Source organism: Mobula hypostoma, chromosome 13 (assembly GCF_963921235.1).
Source record: "Mobula hypostoma chromosome 13, sMobHyp1.1, whole genome shotgun sequence".
NCBI classification, from domain to species: domain Eukaryota; kingdom Metazoa; phylum Chordata; class Chondrichthyes; order Myliobatiformes; family Myliobatidae; genus Mobula; species Mobula hypostoma.
In genome coordinates, this window is record NC_086109.1 from 80,073,866 (window position 1) to 80,098,959 (window position 25,094).

General features: G+C 40.0%; 1 protein-coding gene across 1 annotated transcript; it reads left to right on the plus strand.

Moving 5' to 3' along the window:
* Positions 1–3,534: 3,534 nt before the first annotated feature.
* parp16 (poly (ADP-ribose) polymerase family, member 16) lies at positions 3,535–24,172 on the plus strand. The gene is made up of 6 exons (XM_063066041.1): positions 3,535–3,720; positions 10,792–10,929; positions 13,079–13,285; positions 16,532–16,703; positions 17,385–17,529; positions 20,821–24,172. The coding sequence occupies exons 1-6, from the start codon at positions 3,535–3,537 to the stop codon at positions 20,963–20,965; spliced, it is 993 nt and encodes a 330-aa protein (XP_062922111.1). The 3' UTR covers positions 20,966–24,172.
* The last annotated feature ends 922 nt before the right edge of the window (positions 24,173–25,094 follow it).

The window sequence follows — 25,094 nt, forward strand, 5'->3', positions numbered from 1 at the left end:
TTTGCGTTGTTATTGTCTATGAACCCTCTCTATGCTTCAAAGTAAATTTATTATCATTGTACATATATGTCACCATATACAACCCTGAGATTCATTTTCTGGTGGGCAATCACAATAAATACAAAGAACTAGAACTAGAGGACTTAGCCTCAAGACTTGGGGGGAATAAATTTAGGACGGATATGAGGAGGAACTGCTTTTTCCAAAGAGTGGTGAATATGTGGAATTCTCTGCCTAATGAAGCAATGGAGTCTACCTCAGTAAGTATATTTAAGATGAGGTTGGATAGATTTTTGCATAGTAGGGGAATTAAGGGTTATGGGGCAAAGGCAGGTAGTTGGAGGTGAGTCCATGGTCAGGTCAGCCATGATCTTATTGAATGGTGAAGCAGGCTTGAATGGGCCACATGGCCTACTCCTGCTCCTATTATTCATATTCTTATCTTCTTAATCATAATAGAATCAATGAAAAACTGCACACAAACACTTACGGACAAAAACCAATGTGCAAAAGACAACAAATTGCGAAAATACAAAAAGAAAAACAGATAATAATAATAATAATAATAATAATAATAATAGATAAATAATTAATAAATACCATTGAGAACAGGAGTAGTAGAGTTCTTGAGAGTGAGTCCATCGTCCAGTTGGGACTTCAGAGTTGCGGTAAGTGAAGTTATCCACTCTGGTCGGGAGCCTGATAGTTGAGGAGTAATAACTGTTGCTGAACCTGTGATGTGAGATCTGAAGGCTTCTGTACTTCTTTACTGATGGCAGCAACGCAAAGAGAGCATGAACCGGATGGTGGGGGTCCTTGATGCTGGATGCTATTTTCCTGCAACAACCCTCCTTGCTCAATGGTGGGCAGGGCTTCACCTATGATGGACTGGGCTTTTCCGTTCAAGGGCATTGCTGTGTCTATACCAGGCTGTGATGTAACCAGTCAATATACTCTCCACCTTACATCTATAGAAGTTTGTCAAAGTTTTAGATGACATGCTGAATCTTTGCAAACTTTTTAGAAAGTAGAGGTGCTGCCCTGCCTTCTTTGTAATGATACTTATGTGCTGGATCCAGGACAGATCACTTGAAATGATAATGCTGAGGTATTTAAAATTACTGACCCTCTCTACCTCTGATTTCCTGATGAGAACTGTCTCATGGATCCCCGATTTCCTCCTCCTGTAGTCAATAATCATCTCTTTGGTTTTGCTGACGTTGAGTGAGAGGTTGTTGTTGTGACGCCACTCAGTCAGATTTTCAGTCTCCCTCCTATATGCTGATTTCTCACCACCATTGATTTGGCCAATGACAATGGTGTCATCAGCAAACTTAAGTATTAATATTGGAGCTGCACGTAGCCTCACTGTCGTAAGTATAAAGCGAATCGAGCAGGGGGCTAGTCACACAGCCTTAAGGTGCAACTATGCTGATGGTGATTGCTGAGGAGACGTTTCCAATCCAAACTGACTGGGTTAACAAAAGAGGAAATTGAGATCCATTTGCACAGGGATGTATTCAGGCCTAGGCCTTCAAGCTTAGCGGTTAACTTTGAGGGGCTGATAGCGTTGAATGGAGAGCTGTAGTCAATGAAGAGCATCCTGATGTGTACTTCTTCGCTGTCCGGTAGGTTCACGAGGTTAATTCCTGGGATGGCAGGACTGTCATATATTGAAAGATTGGAGTGACTGGGGTTGTATACACTGGAGTTTAGAAGGGTGAGAGGGGATCTGATTGAAACATATAAGATTATTAAGGGATTGGACACGCTAGAGGCAGGACACATGTTCCCGATGTTGGGGGAGTCCAGAACCAGAGGCCATAGTTTAAGAATAAGGGGTAGACCATTTAGAACGGAGTTGGGGAAGAACTTTTTCACACTGAGGGTTGTGGTTCTGTGAAATGCTCTGCCTCAGAAGGCAGTGGAGGCCAATTCTCTGGCTTCTTTCAAAAAAGAGTTATATAGAGCTCTTAAAGATAGCAGAGTGAAGGGATATGGGGAGAAGGCAGGAAAAGGGTACTGATTGTGGATGATCAGCCATGATCACAGTGAATGGTGGTGCTGGCTCGAAGGGCTGAATGGCCTACTCCTGCACCTGTTGTCTATTGTCTATTCCAGGGCTGAGTGAAGTGGTATCTGCTGTGACGGTAGGGAACTGTAGTAGATCCGAGATGCTCCTCAGACAGGAGTTGAAACGTTACCTCACTAACCTTTCAAACCACTTCATCACAGTGGATATAAGTGCTAATGGACAATAGCCTCACAAGGTCTTCTCAGGCAACGGTATGACTGAAGCCAGCTTGAAGCAGATGGGTACTTATGACTGCTGAAGCGAGATATTAAGGATATCGGTGAACACTCTTGCCAGTTGATTAGCACAGGTCTTCAGTACTTGGCCAGGCACACCGTCTGGCCCACATGATTTCCATGGGTTCATCCTCCTGAAGGATGCTCTCATGTTAGCCTCAGAGAATGAAATCACCGGGTCGTTGGGGGTTGTAGGTGTTTGTAAAGGTGCCTCCATGTTCTGTCAGTCAAAGTGAGCATAAAGAGCATTGAACTCATCTGGGAGTGAAACCCTGTTGTCACGTATGTCACTTGGTTTTACTTTGTAGGAGGTGATAACATTTAAGCCCAGTAACCACTGTTGAGCATCTGTCAGTGATTCAAGCTTCATCCCAAATTGTTACTTTGCGTGCGAGTTGGCTTTGTAGAGCTCGTACCTAAACGTCTTGTAATTTCCTTGGTCACCAGACCTGAATGCTGCCAGTCTAGCCCTCAGCAGATTTTGGATCTATTTGGTTTATCCAAGGCTGCTAGTCGGGGAAGACTGAATGGTTTTTTTTGTGGGCACCTAACGTCACCTCTTAGCCTCCTCCATTACAGGGAAGGCAGCCCCAGCCTATCTAATCTCTTTTTTATATCTCAAGTTCTCCAAGTCGGGGCAACAATTTACTGAAGGAACGCAGTGAATCAAGCTGCGTCTGTGGGAGGAAATAAATTCTATATGCTTTGGGTTGAAATCCTGCATCGGAAAAAAATGGCATTTATTTCCTTTCCTCCCACAGATGCTGCTCGACCCTCTGATACTTCATTGCCCCAGTTTCTGGCATCTGCAGTCTCTTGGGCCAACATCCTTTCTGCATCACATACAAGTTGCTGGAGAACGCAGCAGGCCAGGCAGCATTTCTAGGAAGAGGTACTTTCTGCATCCTTCTTAGTAAGTTTAGCCACATCCTTCCTGTAGTGTGGTGATCAGAACTGCTCAGAACTCCAAGTGTGCTTTAAACAACGCATACAGTGACAATGTAAGGGGTGAGTTTGCGAGGGTTACTATGTTTGATCAGCAATGGACTGCATAACCATGGTTACGAGACAAGAGGTGCCTCACCCGGAACCGGAAACAACGATGCCGGATTGTAGGGTTTGCTGGATGCTGGTGTCTTGAAGTTGGAGTGTTTTCTCTCTCTCTGTAATTTGACAGGAATTTCTGGGTTTTTTTTGAGGGAGTCGATTCGGCGGAGAGAGCGCATGCAGGGTGAGGGCGGGCGGGCCTTGGGGGAGGCACTGGAGGGGATTCTACGGAAGGATCTGCGGGCCGCCGACCTCAAATGTAGCCTCTTCATGTCGGCACTGCAGAGCTACCGGCGGGACTCGGTGTTGCGGCCTTTCCCCGCCGCCTACTTCAGCGGCGAGAACAAGGACTTCGACGCCTTGGTGAGTGTTCCCGATTAACGCTTCTCCCCGCCCGAAAAATTCCATGTGCCGAATTATTGGCCCCATCTCCTGAACACACCCCACCCCATCTCAACCCTGTACTGAATGCTTACTCTCATCACAAACACCCAGGACATTGTGTGAACGGGAACTTTGTTACAACTTGAATTAGTGGAGGTCGAAGGGTTTATCTGAGATTGGGACAGAAGAGATCAACAGGTGAAATGACATTACTGTATCCCACAGCAGCTATCTAACAAAGTCCCACAGCAGCTATCTAACAAAGTGTTTCTACTTTGGCTTGTACTTCCGAGTGGCGGGTGGTTCATTGACCAGAAGTTGTGCTGATCGCAACGCCACCTCAGCAAACAGATCCTTATATAAAAATGACAGATTTTTCACTACCGGCACATCTCCAGATACATTTGGAACTCTGTATTTTTTATAAGAAATAGAAATAATTATTTTTTTTAAAACTGAGTTAGAAAAGATCCATTTTGTCTCTGTTTTAGGCAAGGAATAATTTGACATTTTATCAAGTTTTGAATTTTAGTTTTTCACCCCTGAGCCTATTACTTAATATTTTGACTCTACTAAGCCTTACATGAGAATGACAAGTACAGTAGATATAGATTAGGAGAAACAATATGGTGGTGGGTCCCGAGAGCCTGCTTTATTATTAAGGAAGCTGATTTGATAGTAAATCAACTGCATTCCTACTTGCCCCCTTGTTTTCTGTAACCTTTCATTCCCTTGCATCCATTTACCAATGCCTTAAAACTATTAAAAGATTATGTCCACTATTCTTTGAGGAAGATGAATTGAAAGTATTATGATGACTAAGAGAGAGAGAAATAATCACCTCATCTGTCTTAAATGAGTGCCTCTGTGTGTAGATGGAGTCAAAGAAAGATTGCACTATATCTTTTAAAACAATGATAAAGATGTGTTTTTGCACTTTTGTTATGTAGTTTATAGTAATTTAATGTCTTTGCATGGTACTACTGTCACACAAATCTCAGGTCATAATATAGTGATAATAATTCTGATTCGGAAACTGACCCTTCATCCCACTGAGTCTGCATGGACTATCAGCCATCTATTTCCACTAATCCTACTTCCATTCTTTTATTCCCCCTACGTTCTTATTTTAATGCACTATACAGCAGATCTAGATATGTATGCCCATTACATAACTTGGTAATAACTACAAATTTAGGAACAATATAAATGTTGGTAATTGAAGATGCCATCTTGATGCAAATTATGCAGGGAGGTTTTGTATTTAAAGGGCAAATGTAGGATGTGTTGCCAGCAACTGCTGAGCACCGTGCATTTTGTTGCTCACTCCTATAGTTGAAAAATTCATCTGTGTAATTGTTATCTCCAGACAGAACCATTTCAATACATTCCTTGCAGACTGGCTTATTCTGCCTTCTATAAACTTGATAAAATGAAATCTGTGTGCTTGAGATGGGGCCAGTGGTGTGACGGCATCAGCACTGGGCTTTGAGGCAAATAGTTCCGAGTTCGAATCTGGCTGGCTCCTTGCACGCTTTCCAGCTGTGCTGGGTTGAGCATCGAGCTAGCAACTCGGCCTCATGAAAAAGAAAACAGTCAGATGTTATGGAAACAGCAAAAATGCCACATACAAAGGAACAGTGAACAATGTGCTTGAGATACTACTGTATCTCACTTTACTAGTGCACATAAAAGTAAACTCAATTTCACTTGAATGACTCTTCTAGTATCATAAGACAGAGCAAGTACTTTTCATCTCTGCTTGTATATTGGTTCTGGCCAAAATTCTCATGCTTGCTTTCAAATCCCTATGTGGTAGAGCTTTTTGCTGTCACTGTCTTTTCAACTTAACAGCCCTTCATGATAACTGCACTTCCTGAATTTTGACTTCCAAACATCCCTGAATTTAATTTCTTCATTGCTTGACATTTTACTACCAGGGACCTAATTTATCCAACTTTCTGCTTCATCTTCTGCCTTTTATAGAATTGGGAGTGAATTTTCTGCCATTTTCTATCATACATGTTACAACAAGGTTTAAAATCTTGTAAAACTCCTGTGAAGGGTCTGCAAACAGTTTCATATATTTAGGGCAATTTAATTAACCGCAGTCTGGTTAATTGGGCTTTCGGTTAATTGGGACAGCTGCTTATTTGGGACAACTCTTAAAGAACAAAAACTAATTGAAAAAAATAGCTGGGGTTTCCTTCATTTATTTGGGACACTATGTCACTTAATTGGGACAGGAGACTTGCTGAACAGTTTCTAACTAGTGTCAGTCGTGTACACTTGTGCAGCCTTTAGACACTACATTGTGCTGAAAGTGAACAGGTTTAAAATCGTGTCAGTTGTGCATGATTGTGTTCAAAAACAGTGAGTTTTCTCACTGATAAATGCGAGAAATAAGCAGTAAGGCAATTCAGTACTATTTTTGCTTACTGTGGTTTCAAGCATTTGTGGTTGGAGATGTCAAAAACAGCCATTGGACATTACGGAGTGAACAGTTTTTAAATAGCAGCATGAGAAAATCTGCAGATGCTGGAAATCCAAGGGAAAGCACACAAAATGCTGGAGGAACTCAGCAGGTTAGACAGCATCTATGGAAATGAATAAACGTTTTGGGCTGAGATACTTCATCAGTCCTGACCCCAAGACCTACAAAGTGCACCTTCACTTAGTTTTCACACACAGATTAGGATTCGATAAAGACTGAAATTCTGGACCTTTTTGCCTCAAAAGAATTCTCATAGAAATTAAAGTATATCGAATGAATACAGAACACTAAGTCAAGGTGTGACTGGATGTCATTTGTGAGGAGTGCTAAAACAAGATGGCTGTGGATGGCGCCAGCAAGGAAAAGACCTTAAAGTAGAAGAAGAGAGAGTTGGAGACATGAGACTGACTCTGTAATCTGGATCAACACACGGAGGGGTCAGGAGTTATGTAGAATGTTACTGATTACAAGGACTTCAAGAAATAGTCTTTAAAGTTGGGTAATAGATGTGTAAATGTAAATTCATTCAAAAACCAGATTGACAGTATTGGAGAAAAAACATATTTTCTGTGCTGAATAGATAGATTTATTTGAACTGCTGTGCCTTGGAAAAAAGTATTCAGCCCCAACCTTTTGTTCACATGAATGACTATTACAGCCAGGGATTTTGATCAATTTAACTGATAAATTTTATTTGTCAGTCAGATGCTCCTTTTTTCACAGTGGAGCCCAAAAACAGGGAAAAGTGTAAAGTATAAAAAAGGTAAAAATTCAAAAACTGAAACGTCAACCATTCAGAAATATTCATCCCCCCTTTGCTCAGTACTTAGTTGATCCACCTCTTGCAGCTATTACAGCCGGTAGTCTTTTTGGATAAGTCTTCACAGTATTAGCTTTGCATAATGTGATAGAGCAAGATTTGCCCGTTCCTCCCTGCAAAATTGCTCAAGCTGTGCCAGGTTAGTTGGGGAGCAGCAGTGGACAGCAATCTTGAGGTCTTGCCAAAGATGTTTCTTCGGGTTAAGGCCAGGACTCTGGGCCACTCAAGGACTTCAATTTTCTTCATTTGAAGCCACTCCATGGTTGCTCTAGCAATGTGCTTTGGATCGTCGTTGTGCTGAAAGACAGACTTCCTCTCCAGATTAAGCTTTCTGGCAGAGGCTAGCAGGTTTTACTGCCGGATCTCTCTGTATTTAGCAGCATTCATCTTCACATCAATCCTTCTCAGATTTCCAGTCCCTGCTATTGAAAAAGCATCCCCATAGCATGATGCTACCTTCACCGTACTTTACAGTAGGGATGGTGTTACTTGGTTGATGCACAGTATTAGATTTACGTCACATGTTCTGCTTAGTGTTGAGGCCAAAAAGTTCCACTTTAATGTCATCTGACCACTAGACCTTCTTCCACATCTTTACAGTATCTTCTAAGTGACACTTTGCAAGGTCTTTATGGGTGAGGATATGTATTTTTTTTTTAGCAAGGACTTCCTCCTTGCCACTCTTCCATAAATACCCTTTTTGTCCAAGGCCTTGGAGTTGTGGAGCCATGAATTTCATCTCCAGTTACAGCCGCTGACTTCTGCAGCTCACTCAGTGTCTGTTGGCGTCACAGTAGTTTCTCTTCAAGTGCCATTCTTCTGCGGCGACTCAGTTTATAGAGGCAGTCTGACCCAGACAGTGTGGCCGTGGATTCATATTTTATCCACTTTTTCCACAAAGGACTGCACTGAGCTTTGAGGTATGTTCCATGCCTTTGAGATGGTCTTGTATCCTTCCCCAGATTTGTGCATCTCTATTATCATTTCACTGACTTGTCTTGAGTGCTCTTTCGTCTTTATTTTGGTTTGGTCTGTTGAGAATCTACCATACTGTTGGACCTTACAGAGAGAGGAGGTATTTACATTATTCTTATGAATTCATTAAAAACGGGTGATCCTCCAATTTTCTACATCAACAAATTTGGTAAGTTGGTGAGGTAATATATTGCACCCAAATAAAGTTAGCAGAGGAATTACAAAGGGGATGAATACTTTTTCAGCCTCACAATTTTTGGTTTTTAATTTTCACTGTATTCTTGATAGGTTTTGGATTTTTTCTTTTGATTTGACATGATACACAATGCTTTGTAGATTACCTCAAAAATCCTACTTCAATGTATTTTAAATTTAGAAAATGAGACAGTAAAATATGAAAATAGTTGTAGGGGCTGAATACTTCCAAAGCACTGTATATTGCCCTTCAATGCACTCCTATACTCGCTTCGACCATTAGAACAGGGAGGAGCAACCGTGCACACCCATATCTTCCGATATCCTTTGGTCTCAGTATCTGAAGATGATGTATGGGCTGCCTTCAAGAGAGTGGATCCAAGGAAAGCATCTGCTCTGGACAGAGTACCTGGCTGAGTACTGAAGACCTATGCCGACTAACTGGTTGGTGTATTCACAGATATCTTCAAACTCTTGGTCTGGCAGTGCGTGGTACCCCTCTGCTTCAAGCTGGCTTCAATTGTACCAGTGCCCAAGAAGTGTGTGGTAACCTGTCTAAATGGCTATTGTCCCGTGGCACTTAGACCCATGGTGATGAAGTGTTTTGAGAGGCTGGTATTGAAGCATATCAGCTCCTGTTTGAGTGGTGACTTGGATCCGCTCCAATTTGCCAACCAAAGCGACAAGTCTTCAGCAGATGCTATCTCTTTGGCTCTTCATACAACCCTGGAACATCTGGACAGCAAAGATGAATACATCATGATGCTATTTATTGATTACTCAGCATTTAATACATCATCCCTTATAATCTAATAAATAAATTCCAAGACCTGGGCCTCAGTACCCCCCTGTGCAACTGGATCCTGGATTTTCTCACTTGTAGACCCCTGTCAGTTTGGATTGGCAAAACATCTCCACAATCTCCATCAGCAGACGAGCACCACAGGGATGTGTGCTTGGCCTCCTGTTCTACTTGCTTTACACCTATGACTGTGTGGTTTAAGTACACCATTTTCAAATTTGCTGATGACACCGCTGAATCAAAGGTGGTGATGAATCAGCATATGGGAGGGAGATTGAAGATTTGGCTGAGTGGTGTAATAACAACAACCTCTCACTCACTGTCAATAAGACCAAGGAAATGATAGTAGACTTCAAGAGAGGGAAACCAGAGGTCCTCATCGGAGGATCAGAGGTGGAGAGAGTCAGTCACTTTAAACTCCTGGGTGTCACTATCTTGGGACCTGTCCTGGATCCATCACATAAATATTATTGCGAAGGAAGCATGACAGCTCCTCTACTTTCTCAGGAGTCTGCGGAGGTTCGGCATGTGATCAAAACCTTTGGCAAACTTCAGTAGATGTGTGGTGGAAAGTGTGCCGAAATGCCTTTGAGCAGAAAATCTTACAAAAGTTAGTGGATTCAGCCCAGCACATCACGGGTAAAACCCTTTCAACCATTGAGCACATCCACACGAAACGTTGCTGCAGAAAAGCAGCATCTATCATCAAAGACTCTCACCACCCGGGTTATGCTCTTTTCTCACTGCTGCCATCAGATAGAAGGTACAAGAGCCTCAGGACTCGCCCCACCAGGTTCAAGAACAATTACTACCCCTCAACCATCAGGCTCTTGAATAAAAAGGATAACTACACTCATTTAAGGACTCTTGTTATTCCATGCTCGTTATTTATTATCTGTATTTGCATAGTTTGTTCACAGCTTACAGATCCTGTTTACAATCACTGTTCTATAGATTTGATAAGTATGCCCGCAGAAAAGAATCTCAGGATTGTACGTGGTGACATGTACGTACTCTGATGATAAATTTTACTTTGAACTTTCAACTACTTTGTATGTTGTGTTGCCTATTCAGAGCATGGTCTTGCCAAATTTGGGCAGTAGAGGGCAATAGAGAAGCAGAGAGAGTTATACACATTTTGTATAATATTGAATTGCAGACTTTGAAAATTGAAAGATCTCCATGATGTAAAATTGATAGAAGTTTTGTAATATAGATGTTGAAGTGCAGATGGTAGCATATATAATTTTATAGGGGAAGAAGAGATTAGTATGCGCTTGTATGATTAAGTATCTCATCTGAAAGTAGCTGTGCAATACTTCCCAGTGCAATTCTGAATTGTCATCCTAAATTTTATCCTTAGCTTTGGTGTGAGCCTTCTGATCAGGGTGTAAGTAGGAATGTTAATGTAACAGGACAATCAGCAAAACTTTTGGCAGGTAGGAGAGCTAATTCTTTTTTGTTAAATAATTAGGACTAGGTTTTCTGCTTGGTTCAAAAGAATTTTAGATGCTAATTATGTTTAGTATATTTTTTTGCATTGATTTGGAGAGTCTTATTTTAGAAACTTGTCTTACTACAAAATAAATCATGCTCTTCAAAATGAAAATATCACCTGTGGAATTTCTGTCACATGTCCTTGTTTGCAAGGGTGTATCCTTTTCAGTAATTCTGCCAAACGATAAAACTCCTGTTTGTGACTCTGTAAAACACTGACAGATTTATGCTAAAGCCTTTTTTTAAAGCTTTTATCTCTCATTTCAGCTTGCTGATGCCCAGAGTCTGCCAAGTTTAAAACAGCTGTTAGAGTCTGGAACAATCCCACAAAAGCAAACCTTGGAACTTCTGACCTGGTTCTGTTTGCCAAAAAACCTCACCATCAAAAGTTTGGGAAAAGGAGGGGTAAGAATCTCTGAATGCTTTATTTAAAGGTTTTGTCTCTTTGACTGTGTTGAAAATGGGGCAGGTTAAGAAAAGACATGAGTGGAAACATACAGCCCATAATATCCATGACACATACCCTCTGACTTGAGCATGTGTAATTGATTGTTCATTGTCTCTGAGTTAAATTCCCTCTACTAATTGAAAACTTTCGCCACATAGATGTCATCTCAAGGAGCATCCTAGGATTACCTAGGGACTGGTAGTAAATGGTTGTCTTTCCAGGTGCTTGCAATGAATAGATCAAAACATTTATTTCACAAGGAATCACAATTTTTATTTGCATAATGTCTTGTTTTTGAGAAGGCAAAGGATGCAATTAAATCCCATCAATCCATCTTCTTGTGGAATTTTGAAATGGCTCAAAAGGTTTTTTTTATTAACAAAGAATAATTATTATAGTTTGCTTTTTACTCTTGTGTTTGCCTGACATATTCAACTAAAAAGAGTTAGAGGTGGGACAAGAAGAGAAAAAAATATTATTCACTAAAAAGGTTTGTTATTTTATAGAATAATCTATTTTACTGAAGTTGAACTGGCTGTTTTCTCACTCTATTCTGTGATAGGACTTCATGTGCAGAATCCCAATGTACTGAGATTTTCAGGCATCATCTCTGCTTCCTATTCCTATGTCAGCTGAACTGGCATGTAATTAAAATTCCCAGTATTTCAGTTGGAATTCCTGACTCAAGGATTTGGAAGAAAAAGATGTGATAAGTTATAACGCAAACAACAGGAATTCTGCAGATGCTGGAAATTCAAGCAACATACATCAAAGTTGCTGGTGAACGCAGCAGGCCAAGCAGCATCTATAGGAAGAGGCGCAGTCGACATTTCAGGCCGAGACCCTTCGTCAGGAAGGGTCTCGGCATGAAACGTCGACTGCGCCTCTTCCTATAGATGCTGCTTGGCCTGCTGCGTTCACCAGCAACTTTGATGTATGTTGGTTGATAAGTTATAATATATTTTTTGGTCTATTTATTGTACATTGGGGTTGTGATGCCCTTTCTACTGCTTTCATTATTTCTGAGAACTGCATTTTTTAACTACGTGAAACAATTTTAATGGCTTTATACGCATCTCTCTATCGGAGACATTTAAAAACATTTAAAAAGCCTAACGGGCTTTGAAAGAAAATGAGACCACATTCTAGGCTTTCAACCTAGAGAAGGCTGTCAGGGCAGTCTGAGCTTGGTCCTCAGCAGTACACTGTCCTGGTCATTGCTGAGATGATTGGACAAACACTTGCACAAGGTTAGTCTAAGTGCATGGAGTGTGAATGGGCTGGGTCATGGTGATGGCCAAATCAAGATTTGTTTGGTTCACTTATTTATTAAAGCAGGGAACTGGTATTTTAGAGGGGTGTGGGGTTGGTGAAATCAGGGTAATTTTGTCCCAGTATTTGGCTTAGTACACTTTAAGACCCTTAAGTAGAGTACTCTTGGAGTTGTAAATTTTCAGTCTGTCAGAAGGAAGAAAATACTTTCTAGTTAGTCAGCTTGTTTGAGGTCAGACCTATTTTTACCCAAGGTAATATACTCACTCTCCTGTCCGTTCAGAACACCCAAAAATTCTTTACCAGCAATTGAAGTACTATTGAAGTTCAGCAGCCAACTTTCACGCAAGTTCCCACAAACTGTAAGGTGTTAAAACTACTTTTGCTTAGTAATATTGACCAAAGTAAATATTATAGGCATCTCCCATTTTGCTTTTTTAAAATAGTGGCGTGGAATATCTTTAGAAGAGAAGCCATGCTTTAAGATATAATTGAATGTCCAATGAGCAATACGCTCCACATGTCTCATTGAACCGAGAATTACAGCTTAGAATTTTATGCCCGTCTGGAGTGTGTCTGGAGTTTTGTGACTCCATGGGGACGTGCTAGCCACTGAACCACCAACTGATATCATAACTGTATCTCCTTCTACCTGTGACTGAGTTACACATTGGTACTGATCATGGGTACAGTTTTATGCTCGACATTTATATGGCAGCGTTTGAATGCACAAAGTGTTCCATCTTGCCCGCTTGCCCCTACACCAGTCTGCAAAAACAGAAGTCTTTGATTATTTCCCATAGTAATTTTGACATGTATTTTTTTGCATTTTAGTTTGATGAAATTCAGGAACTCGTTGGGTTCACAACGCCTTCTGCTGCTACCCCTGACTTCCTATTTGAGATAGTTTATTGTGATCAGATGAATGCCAAGTTTGACGAAACCAAAGGAAACAGAGATCTCATCTATGCATTTCATGGGAGCCGGCTTGAGAATTTTTATTCTATAATCCACTGCGGTTTACAGTGCCATCTAAATAAGGTCAGAAGTTCACATTATATCTATCTATGTGATCAAATGGTTTCTAATATTTAATGCAGTAAAAGAAACATCACTGATGGTTGAACCTGTAGTCTATTTTCATAACGAAAAGAAAGGGACAGTTTATGAAATAGTATATGAGTTTTGAAGCAGATCGAAAGTGATTCACTTGGCTAACTCCTGGGATGTGAGGGTTATACTATCATGAGTGTTTGAAGAGGTTGGATTTGTATTCATTGTATTCAGATGAATAAGTGGTGTTCTTATTGAAACTTAGGATCTGAAAAATGCATGAAGAGATAGATGTTGAGATGTTTCCACTATTGGACTCTTGAATGAGGGGCTATAATTACAGGATTATTAGGCAGTCATTTAAAACTGAGGTGTATGGTAATTTCTTCTCATAGAGTGTGGTGATCCTCTGGAATTCTCTGCTCCGGAGAGTTATGTAAACTGGATAATTGGAGCTTTTTAAAGAGGGGATAGATAGGTTTTTGAAAAATTGGGGAACTGAGGTATATGGGGAACTGCACAGGAGTCAAAACCTGCAGGAATTCAGCCACAATTATATTAAACGGTGAGGCAGGCTTGAGGGTCAGGTAGCCCACAGTAACATTCTCATTGCTACAGAATGTTGTATTCTCTGATGCCCACCCCAATGAAGGGCTGCAGCGTATACTCGTTGATTACTCCACTCCGATAATCTACAAGTTGCTGCAGCCTAGCAGAACTAAAAGTCCCATAATTTACAGTATTTCATAGTTCTCACTGTTCCTTCCCTGCATTTATTGTGGTGTGTACAGGTTTCCCCTGCCATCCGAAGGTGGAGCGTTCCTATGAAACGGTTCGTAAGCCGGAATGTCGTAAAGCGAAGAAGCAATTACCATTTATTTATATGGGAAAATTTTGTGAGCATTTGCAGACCCAAAAATAACCTACCAAATCATGCCAAATAACACATAAAACCTAAAATAACAGTAACATATAGTAAAAGCAGGAATGATAAATACACAGCCTATATAAAGTAGAAATACTTTTCCACAATCATTGCCTGCACTGTTGTCCGTAGCGAAAATCTCACGCAAGCGCCGTCGGCAAAAACACGGCGCAAGCGCTCTCGGCAGAAAATCTCATGCAAGTGCTGTTGGCAAAAACACTCTCTCCAGTAACCTTTAAGCTATGAAGCTGCCAAATCATACCAAATAACATGTAAAAATACACAGCCTATGTAAAGCAGAAATAATGTATATACAGTGTAGTATCACTTACGGGAATCGGGAAGATAGCTTTCCGAGCACACTGATGATGGTGTGTTAGGCTGAGTCGTCACAGGTTGGGGTGGTGCAGTGGCCCCCACCCTCCGGGCAGCGACCCGATACCGATCCGCGAAGCATGCAGTGGTCCAGCAGTAGCCTGGAGGCACCCAGCACATCTTTAAGAAAATAGCCGAAATAAACATGCTTATTAATTACGTGTTGGGCGGCACCTAATTAATTAGCATGTTTATTTCAGCTTTTTTCTTAAAGATGTGCTGTGTGCCTCCCGGCTACCGCTGCATTCTCCGCGAATTGGTATCTGACCGCGGCCTGGGGATTGGGGTGGTGGGACACTGGGATGTCATCTCGTCGCCGTCTGTTTCCATTAGGGCAGGCAGCTCATCTTCTATGACTGCCCGCCTTGATGTCGAAGGTCGAGGTTTGTCGTCTGCTGTGGCTGATGTGGAAGGCTTGCTTGACTGCTGAGCCTCGCGCATTTTTAGATCATACAGTTCTTTGTAAGCACTCAAACCATACTGCAAATATCCCCTAAACCTGCGTACCCTTTCAAAATTAAAGTCATACTTTATCATTGCAGCGAAAATCTCACGCAGTTGCTTCACGTTCAGTTCGCTTCTGCATTCAGTTTTGATTGTTATCCTTTCCTTTTCTAATTGCATCAGCTCTTCATCTATCAGTTCTTGGTCATGGGATGCCAAAACCTCTTCAACATCATCTTCGTCAGCTTCCACAAGCCAAACTCACGTTGTCCTTACTTCGTTCACCATGATCAGAACACTTAATTATGTCTAGTTTTACGCTAAGTGTAACACCCTTACGAGCTCTTTCAGGCTTTTCTGACGCCTTAGAACTCATCTTGCTAACGGCTGCTCACGGGCATGTGTTTAAGCAATGCCCGCTAGAATGCCGTTCCGAATCCCGGGGAGAGTGGCTGTTCAGGGCGCGTGCTGCTTTTTATCGCGCGCTGATTTCTTTCATAACAGTAAAAACACCTTCTGTTAGCGAAAACAGGGAACTAATGTAGGTCTTTCGTAACAATGAGGTTTCGTAAAGCGAACGTTTGAAAAGCGGGGGACACCTGTATAAATGATTCGAACTTAGCTCTCAACCCTTCATCTAAAGTCTCTTAATGATACCAAAGTAGGCAAAGTGTTTGATTTGTGTAGAGTAAAAGTATAGCTGCAGGAAGATATCAATTTAAGTGAACACAAAAAATGACATTGGATTCAAATCAGAATAAAATAATGCAGATAATCCTCAATAAATGGTAGGTGATGAAGAAATAAATTTAATTATTATGCATAAAATTATGAGGAGCCTAAAGGAGCACTAGGAAAGATAGACACCTTATTTAAAAAAAGTTACTAAGCCAGGGGATATATAGAAAAATTGAGGAAATAAATATTGAGGTTGCTGGGGTTTTGGAAATTATTGCTTGATAGTGCGGAGGAGGCAATTCCCAGTACAGAATAGCACATTTTAAATGTAACATGAATTTTTAAAATAATTTTTCTTTGCCTGATTTCCCTGCTGTCTACTCTTTGTTGCTCCACCTACGCCCTCCCACTTTCCACCTTTCAATAAAATTCTGCTGTCCCATGTATTCTACTCCTCTTTCCCCATTCCTGCTTTCCTTTTCCCTGCCTTGCTTCTTAACCATCTCCTTGTCCTTCTCCTCCTTCCAATTTCCCTAAATGTTTTCAAATGTCAAAATCTGTGATATTCTGCCAACGTGGTACAACAAACTTCTCATTTTCCTATTTCCTTCAGCCTTGGAAGGGGTGAGGCATAGATACTGAGCAGAGTGGTAAAAGAACACAGAACTACACAGAAATCACAAAAAAAAAGCAAATCACCTTCCAATTACCTTTCGAAAGAATCTATTCTATAAAAGGCAGTGGTAATATTTTTACTTGTTGGTTAGCTCTGAAGATTTAAACATACTGAAAAATTGTTTTCCTCATCCTAGACTTCACTCTTTGGGGAAGGAACCTATCTTACCAGTGACCTGAGTTTGGCTCTTCTGTACAGTCCCCATGGTAATGGTTGGGATCAGAGCATTCTTGGACCTGTACTTAGCTGTGTTGCAGTTTGTGAGATTATTGATCATCCAGATGTTAAATGTCCAGTTAAAGGAAAAGGTATTTCTTTCTAATCTTTTTGTTCAAGCATCACTGTTTTGTCTGTATTTGCTTCATCCAGCTATCAACATTTCAGCGTAGAAGATTGCATTGATCTAAGTAAATTGTTCATGGTGATGAAGTTAAAAACTGCTTTGTCTGCCTGGAATTTCATAAGGGATTATTATGTTAAAATTTGATCTGAACAATGCAGGAGTGATGTCAGAAAACATGATGCCAAATGGTTTATCTAAGAACTAGAAAGCTGTTCTCACAAAAAGCAGCCAAAAATAATGATTTTCATTGGATAAGGGTATTTATGGGATATAGAGCAACAGAGGATAAACAGAGTTGATGTACAGGTCAGCTATAAATATAGTTGAGTGATAGAAAAGGTTTGAGGGGCTGAATGGCCTTCGCCTGTTCCTATGTCAACTGCCTTTTTGACATAGATGTTAAGGCAAAGTAATTCTTCTTGAAACTTTTTCCTTGAAAATATGAATTGCAAATATAAGCTTTGTGCAGTTCTGAACCATTTTAATGTTTGTCCTTAGAAATAATATTCACCTGATCATTGCAATTGCACTGAATAACTAGAAACCTCTGGATTTTTACTCACTAAAAGTCAGATATGTTAAACAGATAATGTAATTTTGTGTATTCTCCAGTGCTTGTAAGTAAATGTTGCTGGCTTAATTCCAGATACTGGAGGCATAGATCGGCGAAGAGCAAGGGTGAAAAATAGTGAAGGTGGGGATGTCCCACAAAAGTACTTTGTGGTCACGAACAACCAGCTCCTAAGAGTTAAATATTTGCTCATTTATGCTGAGAAACTACATCGAAGAAGGTAAAACCAACTTAGTTGACTGATCGTTGCAATTTTTTAATGTTATTTTATTAGCTGCAAATGTGTTGTGTTAAATTAGTTTTCCCTTCCCACTTGCTGGCAAGTGACAAGTTTTGGACTTGGGTGTAGGCTCCTTTTAGGCTTCCTTCTAGTATGGAAAAACTTAGTGCTTAAGATTTATTGGAGGACTGTTTTGCCAGTACCTCCGCTTCATCTGCCAAATGTGGAATTTCCTGGTGCCAACCATTAATTCCTATTCCCATATGTCGGTCCATGGCTCCTTCTTTTGCCCCACTGGGGCCACTCTCAGGGTGGAAGGGCAACACCTCATTCCGTCTGGGAAGCCTCCAACCTAATGGCATGAACATTGATTTCTCCTTCCAGTTAAAAAAAATCTACCCCCCTTTCCTCTTACATTCCCACTCAGGCCTCCTACTTATTCTCATCTGCCTCTCACCTCCCCCAGTGCCCCTCCTTCTTCTCTTTCTCTCCTATCAGATTCCTGCCTCTCCAGCCATTTACATTTCCCACCCAATCTGGCTGCATTTATAGTCTTCCAGCTATCCTCTTTCCCTTCCCCCCCCCCACCAAAAGACATAGGAGCAGAATTAGGCCATCTGGCCATCGAGTCTGCTCTGCCATTCAATCATGGCTGATCCTTTTTTTTTCTATTTCCTCCTCAACCCCATTTCCTGGCCTTCTCCCTGTAACCTTTGATGCCATCTCCAATCAAGAACCTATCAATCTCTGCCTTAAATACACTCAATGACCTGACCTCCACAGCTTCATGTGGCAACAAATTCCACAAATTCACCACCCACTGGCTAAAGAAATTTCTCCGTATCTCTGTTCTGAAAGGGCGCCCCTCTATCCTGAGGCTGTGCCCTCTTGTCCTAGGCTCTCCCACCATGGGAAACATCCTTACCACATCTACTCTGTCTAGGCCTTTCAACATTTGAAAGGTTTCAATGAGATCTTTCCTCATCCTTCTGAATTTCAGCAAGTACAGATCCAGAGCCATCAAACGTTCCTCATATGATAACCCTTTCATTCCTGGAATCAGCCTTCTGAATCTCCTCTGGACCATCTCCAATGCCAGCACATCTTTTCTAAGATGAGGGGCCCAAAATTGTTCACAATACTCAAGGTGAGGCCTCACCAGTGCCTTATAAAGCCTCAACATTACATCCTTGCTCTTATATTCTAGACCTCTTGAAATGAATGCTAACATGGCATTTGCTTTCCTCACCATTGACTCTATCTGCAAGTTAACCTTTAGGGTGTTTTGCAGAAGGACTCCCAAGTCTCTTTGCATCTCAGATTTTTGGATTTTCTCCCCGTTTAGAAAATAGTTCACACATTTATTTTTACTACCAAAGTGCATGACCGTGCATTTTCCAACATTGTGTTTTATTTGCCACCTTCTTGCCCATTCTCCTGATTTGTCCAAGTCCTTCTACATCCTACCTGTTTCCTCAACACTACCTGCCCCTCCACCAATCTTTGTATCATCTGCAATCTTGGCAACAAAGCCATCTATTCCATCATCTAAATCATGTACAGGGCATAAAAAGAAGTGGTCCCAACACTGACCCCTGCAGAACACCACTAGTCAGTGGCAGCCAACCAGAAAAGGAACCCACTCGCTGCCTCCTACCAATCAGCCAATGCTCTAACCATGTTAGTAACTTCCCTGTAATACCACGGGCTCTTAACTTGGTAAGCAGCCTCATGTGTGGCACCTTGTCAAAGACCTTCTGAAAGTCCAAATATATAACATCCACTGCATCCCCTTTATCTATTCTACTTGTAATCTCCTCAGAGAATTCCAACAGGTTCGTCAGGCAGGATTTTCCCTGAAGGGAATCATGCTGACTTTCTACTATCTTGTCCTGCGTCACCAAGTACTCCATCACCTCATCCTTAACACTTGACTCTAACATCTTCCCAACCACTGAGGTGAGGCTAACTGGTCTATAATTTCCTTTCTGCTGCCTTCCTCCTTTCTTAAAGAGTGGAGTAACATTTTCAGTTTTCCAGTCCTCTGGCACCATGGCAAAGTTCAATGACTTTTGAAAGATCATTTCTAATGCCACCACAATCTCTAATGCTACCTCTTTCAGAACCCTGGGGTGCAGTTCCTCTGGTCCAGATGACTTATGTACGTTTAGGTCTTTCAGCTTTTTGAGCACATTCTCTCTTGTAACAGTTAACTGCACCCGCTTCTCTTCCTTCTCACATATCGATAGCATTACATATTTTGCAAATATCAGGAACACCAAAGTTGTGCTGGTTCAATGATGATAAGTTCATCAGTGGTGTTAAAAAAAAAATGGGTATGGGGGACAGGTTTGGAACTTTATATGATAGAGCATATTGAACGCAAGAACTATGCGTGATATATAAACTTTGATACTCGAAATAAAAGTATATTTATTATCAGAGTACATATATGTCACAATATACATACTGGAGATGAATTTTCTTGCAGGCATTCACAGTAGATCAAAGAAATACAATAGAACCAGTGAAAAACTGTACACAAATGAAGACTGACAAACTGTGCAAATGCAAACCCCACCCCATAGTAAATAAATAATACCGAGAACATGAGCTGTAGAGTTCTTGAAATGAGTCCATAGGTTGTGGAATCAGTCTAGTGTCGAGGTGAGTGAAGTTATCCATGCTGGTTCAGGATGCTGATGGTTTTTGAGGCTCCTGTTCCTCTTCCCCGATGGGAGCAGTGAGAAGAGTGTATGGTCTGGATGGTAGGAGTCCTTGATAATGTGTGCTGCTTTATTGTGGCAGTGCTCCTTTTAGATGTAGGTGTAGAAAGAATGAGCATTTTCTGATTTTCACAAGGTGATATATTCTTGGTCAAATGAGATGTTAAAACAGATAATATCAAACTGATCTTGACTTTTTTTATCTTCAATTTCACCCTGTTATCCACCAGCTCTCCCTTCTACTTCTCAGTTGAAGTGAGGCAGGGCAAGGGATAGAGAGCCAGTTGCCCTTTCTCCAAGTACAGAAGCCAAGCTCTGTCAAGTTTTTTCAATTAATTCTTCATCCATAATTTTTTGTAGTCTTGCATTTTGTGTTTTTAGTTGCTTTTAATTCATTCATTGTTAAATTTTGAGGTTGTTTGTTGTAAAGGAGTTTTGGATTACTTTGGTTCAGATCACTTTGATACTACATTAATAGTCACAGATTACTTTCTTAGTAATGTATAATATTTCCTATTCTGGTTTTATTAAATTTAATAACATTTGTTTTCTCTTTAATCTATAGGCCCACAAGACAGCCATCCTGGATCTCCCAGCATAGTTTTTTAGTTATCATGATGATGTATTTGTTACTCCTGATAGTTATTGGCATCAGTAATTCACCGACTTTCCAGTATTACTGGAATCGATTTCTTGAAACAAAGCGATGAGTTTGTTGCTGCAGTGTTTTTAGCTGGCCAAAATGCACAATTCTTACCTGATGCCTTAGTTCCCACTATTACAGAAAGGCACTTGTGGACCAATAAACTTAATTTATAAAAGCTCCAGGCAGCCTACTGTGCCAGGAATGCTTTACAGGTTTGGGGAAACCAATATCATTCCGTTTCAGCTCTGTTATGGTTCTATTTAGTTCCGAATAAGGTAGGTCTTTTCTATTGCTAAAGAGTGATGGATGACTGTGCTGGAGAATGGAACTATTATTGATTCCAATTTTGCAACAGGCAGCTGTCTTCAACCCTGTGCTCAGTATGCTGCAGGTGTAGAATCATGTGCCTTTTGCATTAGCCCCACCAACTGGCTCATACTTAACCTGGAAGTAGAATTTGTAATTTAGTTTACGGACTGATTTTTTTTTCCCCACTGCATTGGAGGCAGCTGAAACCACTGCACTGTTTTAAATTCTGATCTTGACAGTCATCAGAGAGGAAAAATCATTGTGTCCCTTGAAGTGAGACTCTAGAGGAACTCCAATTGTTTTCTCTCTGTGATATAAATTCTTTCCCTTGATAGATCTGAGTGTCAAGAAATCAATTTTATGTGTTCTTTATAACATGGTCAAATATATCAAATATTTGACATCGAACCAGATCAATGTCCCCATAACAAGCTCACAGTTCTTCTTGTATTGCTTTCCAAAAGATTTCAAAAAATCCTAAGCATTAGAAGTATGTACAGTAAATAATTTTATACCATATTATTATGCATTTTCTATCCATGGTTGAGAACTTTGATGTAAGCCAGCTGTAAACTGGAGTTTTCTTGCATAAGCTGTTGCCTGCTTTAAGTGCAAGAAAGGGTTTATTGTATTTAATATGTATTAACCTAAGGGTTCAATGAAATAGAGGTCATCATATAGGCTATAAAGTAAATATTCTTGTTTGGGATATTGAAGTGATTTCAGTTAAACAATATTTGTAGTTTAATGCCTTCTCTGTTATGACCTATTCCCGCAATCCATTTCTATATGAGAAATATTTATATAATATATGGCACGCATGTATTCAGCTGAACATTAGAATTTGTTTTCTGAAGTTATTTATTCTTGGAAGTAGTCACAAGGGTAAAACATAATGTCAGATTCTGATCTATTTTACCATGCTAATACAAGACATCCATTGAGTTACCTGGCAGAATCAATCCTTCTGTCACAATGTCCCAATATTGCTGAATCTAATAAACCTAAGTACATTTTAAAAGTAAAACCAGGTTATGTTTTCATTCAATGCCCACTTAAGAGTATTAATCTGCTCGTCTTGTTCTAGTCCCAGTTCACCCTCTATGCCTTAATATTTGGTGACCAAATAGATATTTTTTGAGTGTAATGTAAAGTCAATGATGCAACTTTGTGAGATTACATCTTGTGATTGAGTTGCTTAGGGAAAAATTGTTACTTTAATTTTCTTTAAAGGTAATGGGGGTGGGGGTCAGATAATTTTGGTTTTAAGGTCAAACAAGAGAAAATCTACAGATGCGGGAAATCCAAGCAACACACACAAAATGAAGGATCTTGGCCTGAAACATTGACTGTACTCTTTTCCATAGATGCTGCCCAGCCTGCTGAGTTCCTCTAGCATTTTGTGTTTGGTTTTAAAATGCTTGATAGAATTTCTGTTCAAATTCTAAGTATTCGAAACAATTGTTCGTATTTACAAAATCATATCAATTTTGCATTGTATTGTGAGTAGCAATGGAAAGTACGCTCTTTTTACCTCTAATAATGAACAAAAACTCTTCTCCAGGTTATTTTCACACATCTTGTCATGTTGGCGCAATTGAAGTTTAGAACAGAAAAGTTGTGTGAAGTGGTGAGGAAGTGGAGAAAATACAAACTCTCCCCATGTCCTCAAGCCCTATTTCACAATAAGATTAATGCCAAGTTTGGTATTTCTTTGGATGCAACAGGAGGGGAAAGTGGTGTTCTGTCAACTACTTAATTCCAAGTGCCTACTTAAAGCTTGCCAGATGACCTGAGTTTTATTTCCCATGTTGGGAGAATGGCACTTACTATTTTCTTCTGTTCTCCCAAATGTTTTCTATTGGAATTGGATGGGGTAGAGCTCTTGGATAATTGTTCTTTTTGATTAGATGCTTGACCTCATTGTTTAGGTGGGAATGCATCCCTAGAAATGTTTCTGATGAATGTCTTCAATTCCTTTGGATTACAATCAACATCTTAAGGAACTGGAACTGGATAGTCTTTTTTCTTGTAGGAAGTCTCTTATGTCTTCCTTTTTCTTGTATTCATGTTTTAAAAATACTAAAATCTCTTTACAGTGGTGAGATGGTATGAATAAAAATGACCAATAAAGTCATCTGTTACTTGTTTTTTTAGCTTCCGCTTCCATTTTTTTGGGCCATAACATATAATTATCCATATATAGTCAGTTACCTTTTCTTCATAAAACTAGATTTAGAAGCACTTCCTCCATTTCTGGCTTCTTGCCATGCAAATGAACGTACATGTTAACTAAATTCAAAGGTTTGAATGTGAAAAGTAGCAGTTGGTTGCCTTTGATGATATGGCTGGAACGTGGAAACAAAGGGTCGACTCTAGGAATGTATTGTGAAGAACAGGAGCCTAACAATGATGATTATGAAGTTCATTGTTCTGGTTTTGCAGATTACTGTTCCATGTACCTGAATTTTACACTTATTCTCATGGCTTTCGTTTTTTTTTGTATTCCCTTGGATTATCTTTGGCAAAGAGTCCTTCTGATTGCTATCAATCAAATAAATTGAAATATTTTCTTTTGAAGTTGAGCAGATGGAGTACCTTTAATTGTACATTTTAATATCTCTAATGCAATGTTCTGCCATTATTTGAACCTATGAACTAATGTCCAATTCTCCCTTAGCCTCAAAGGGCTCACCAAATTCCATGATTGAGTTCCATATGCAAATGATTATGATTATTCTGCTGTAAGTAATTATTCTGAGAACCAACTTATTAATGATGTATAGTAAGTTGGAAGAGTATCTTGTCTGGTTGCATTCCTGTAATAACTGAAGGAATCTTCGCGTACTTGTGTTTAATTTAGAACTTTCCGGTATATTAGTTTTACAATATAATGCCTTTTCATGGGATGTTGGTGGAATTAATCATTTATTTTTCTTTTTGTATTCTTTGTACAATTTATTTTAATCACCTAAATAACCTCACATTCCAAAGCCATGTTGCATTTGCAAGTGAACACTTTCTACTTATTGCAGTAATGGCTGAAAGTTGAAATAGTTAGCATTGACTGTGTATTATCTAAAAGTATTAATCCAAAGTGTTAGTAGTGAGAGAGTGCTGATGGCAGTAGCATATATGTGGAGCTGAATGTCTCAATGAAATCACTGAAGGATAGGATGTACTCGAGAGATGACTAAGAATAAATACATGGAGAATGCTCAATAACAGTCCAATAGCTGAAAGCAAAACTTTATAGGTGATTTATTGGTTATCATTCAATAAATAAGGATGAAAGCAGTTAAGAATAGTGCCCTCCAGTTGGAGAAGGGAGTGAACACATTTCTTGAATGTTGCAGATATGTTGAGAAGAATGAGGAGAGTTAGTACACTGCACACAACACCTTTGTGGCCCTTATTATGGATGAACGCTACTTAAATTTTGATAATTACAGAAAGTAATTGATCCGGATATCAGCCTGGAATTGAGAAATGACAGCCATGTTCCTGGATGCAACTTTAGGAAAGGTAGTTTTTTTAAAAAGACAGTAATTTGAAAGTATAGATCATCAAGGTCTTATTGAAAAGGTTTGATTACAGCAGATTTGTAAGTGAAGAATCAACAATACCAACTAATTTTGGACTCAGGAACTTTGGAGTGTTGTTAAGTGCTGGAGCTTGGAGAGCGTGAGCAAAACAGAAGTGATTTAAAAAATAAAGGAACAAAATAAAAGTGAAACTAAAATCTAGAGGGAAAAAATCATTTCAGGACTATAGCAGTGGGGGAAACGTTAAAAAGTTTTTCATTGGCTAGGGGAAGGAAAAGAAATGATAATATTTTGGGATAAAATTTCTGTGAGCTGCATATATTGAAAATAAGTGTTGAG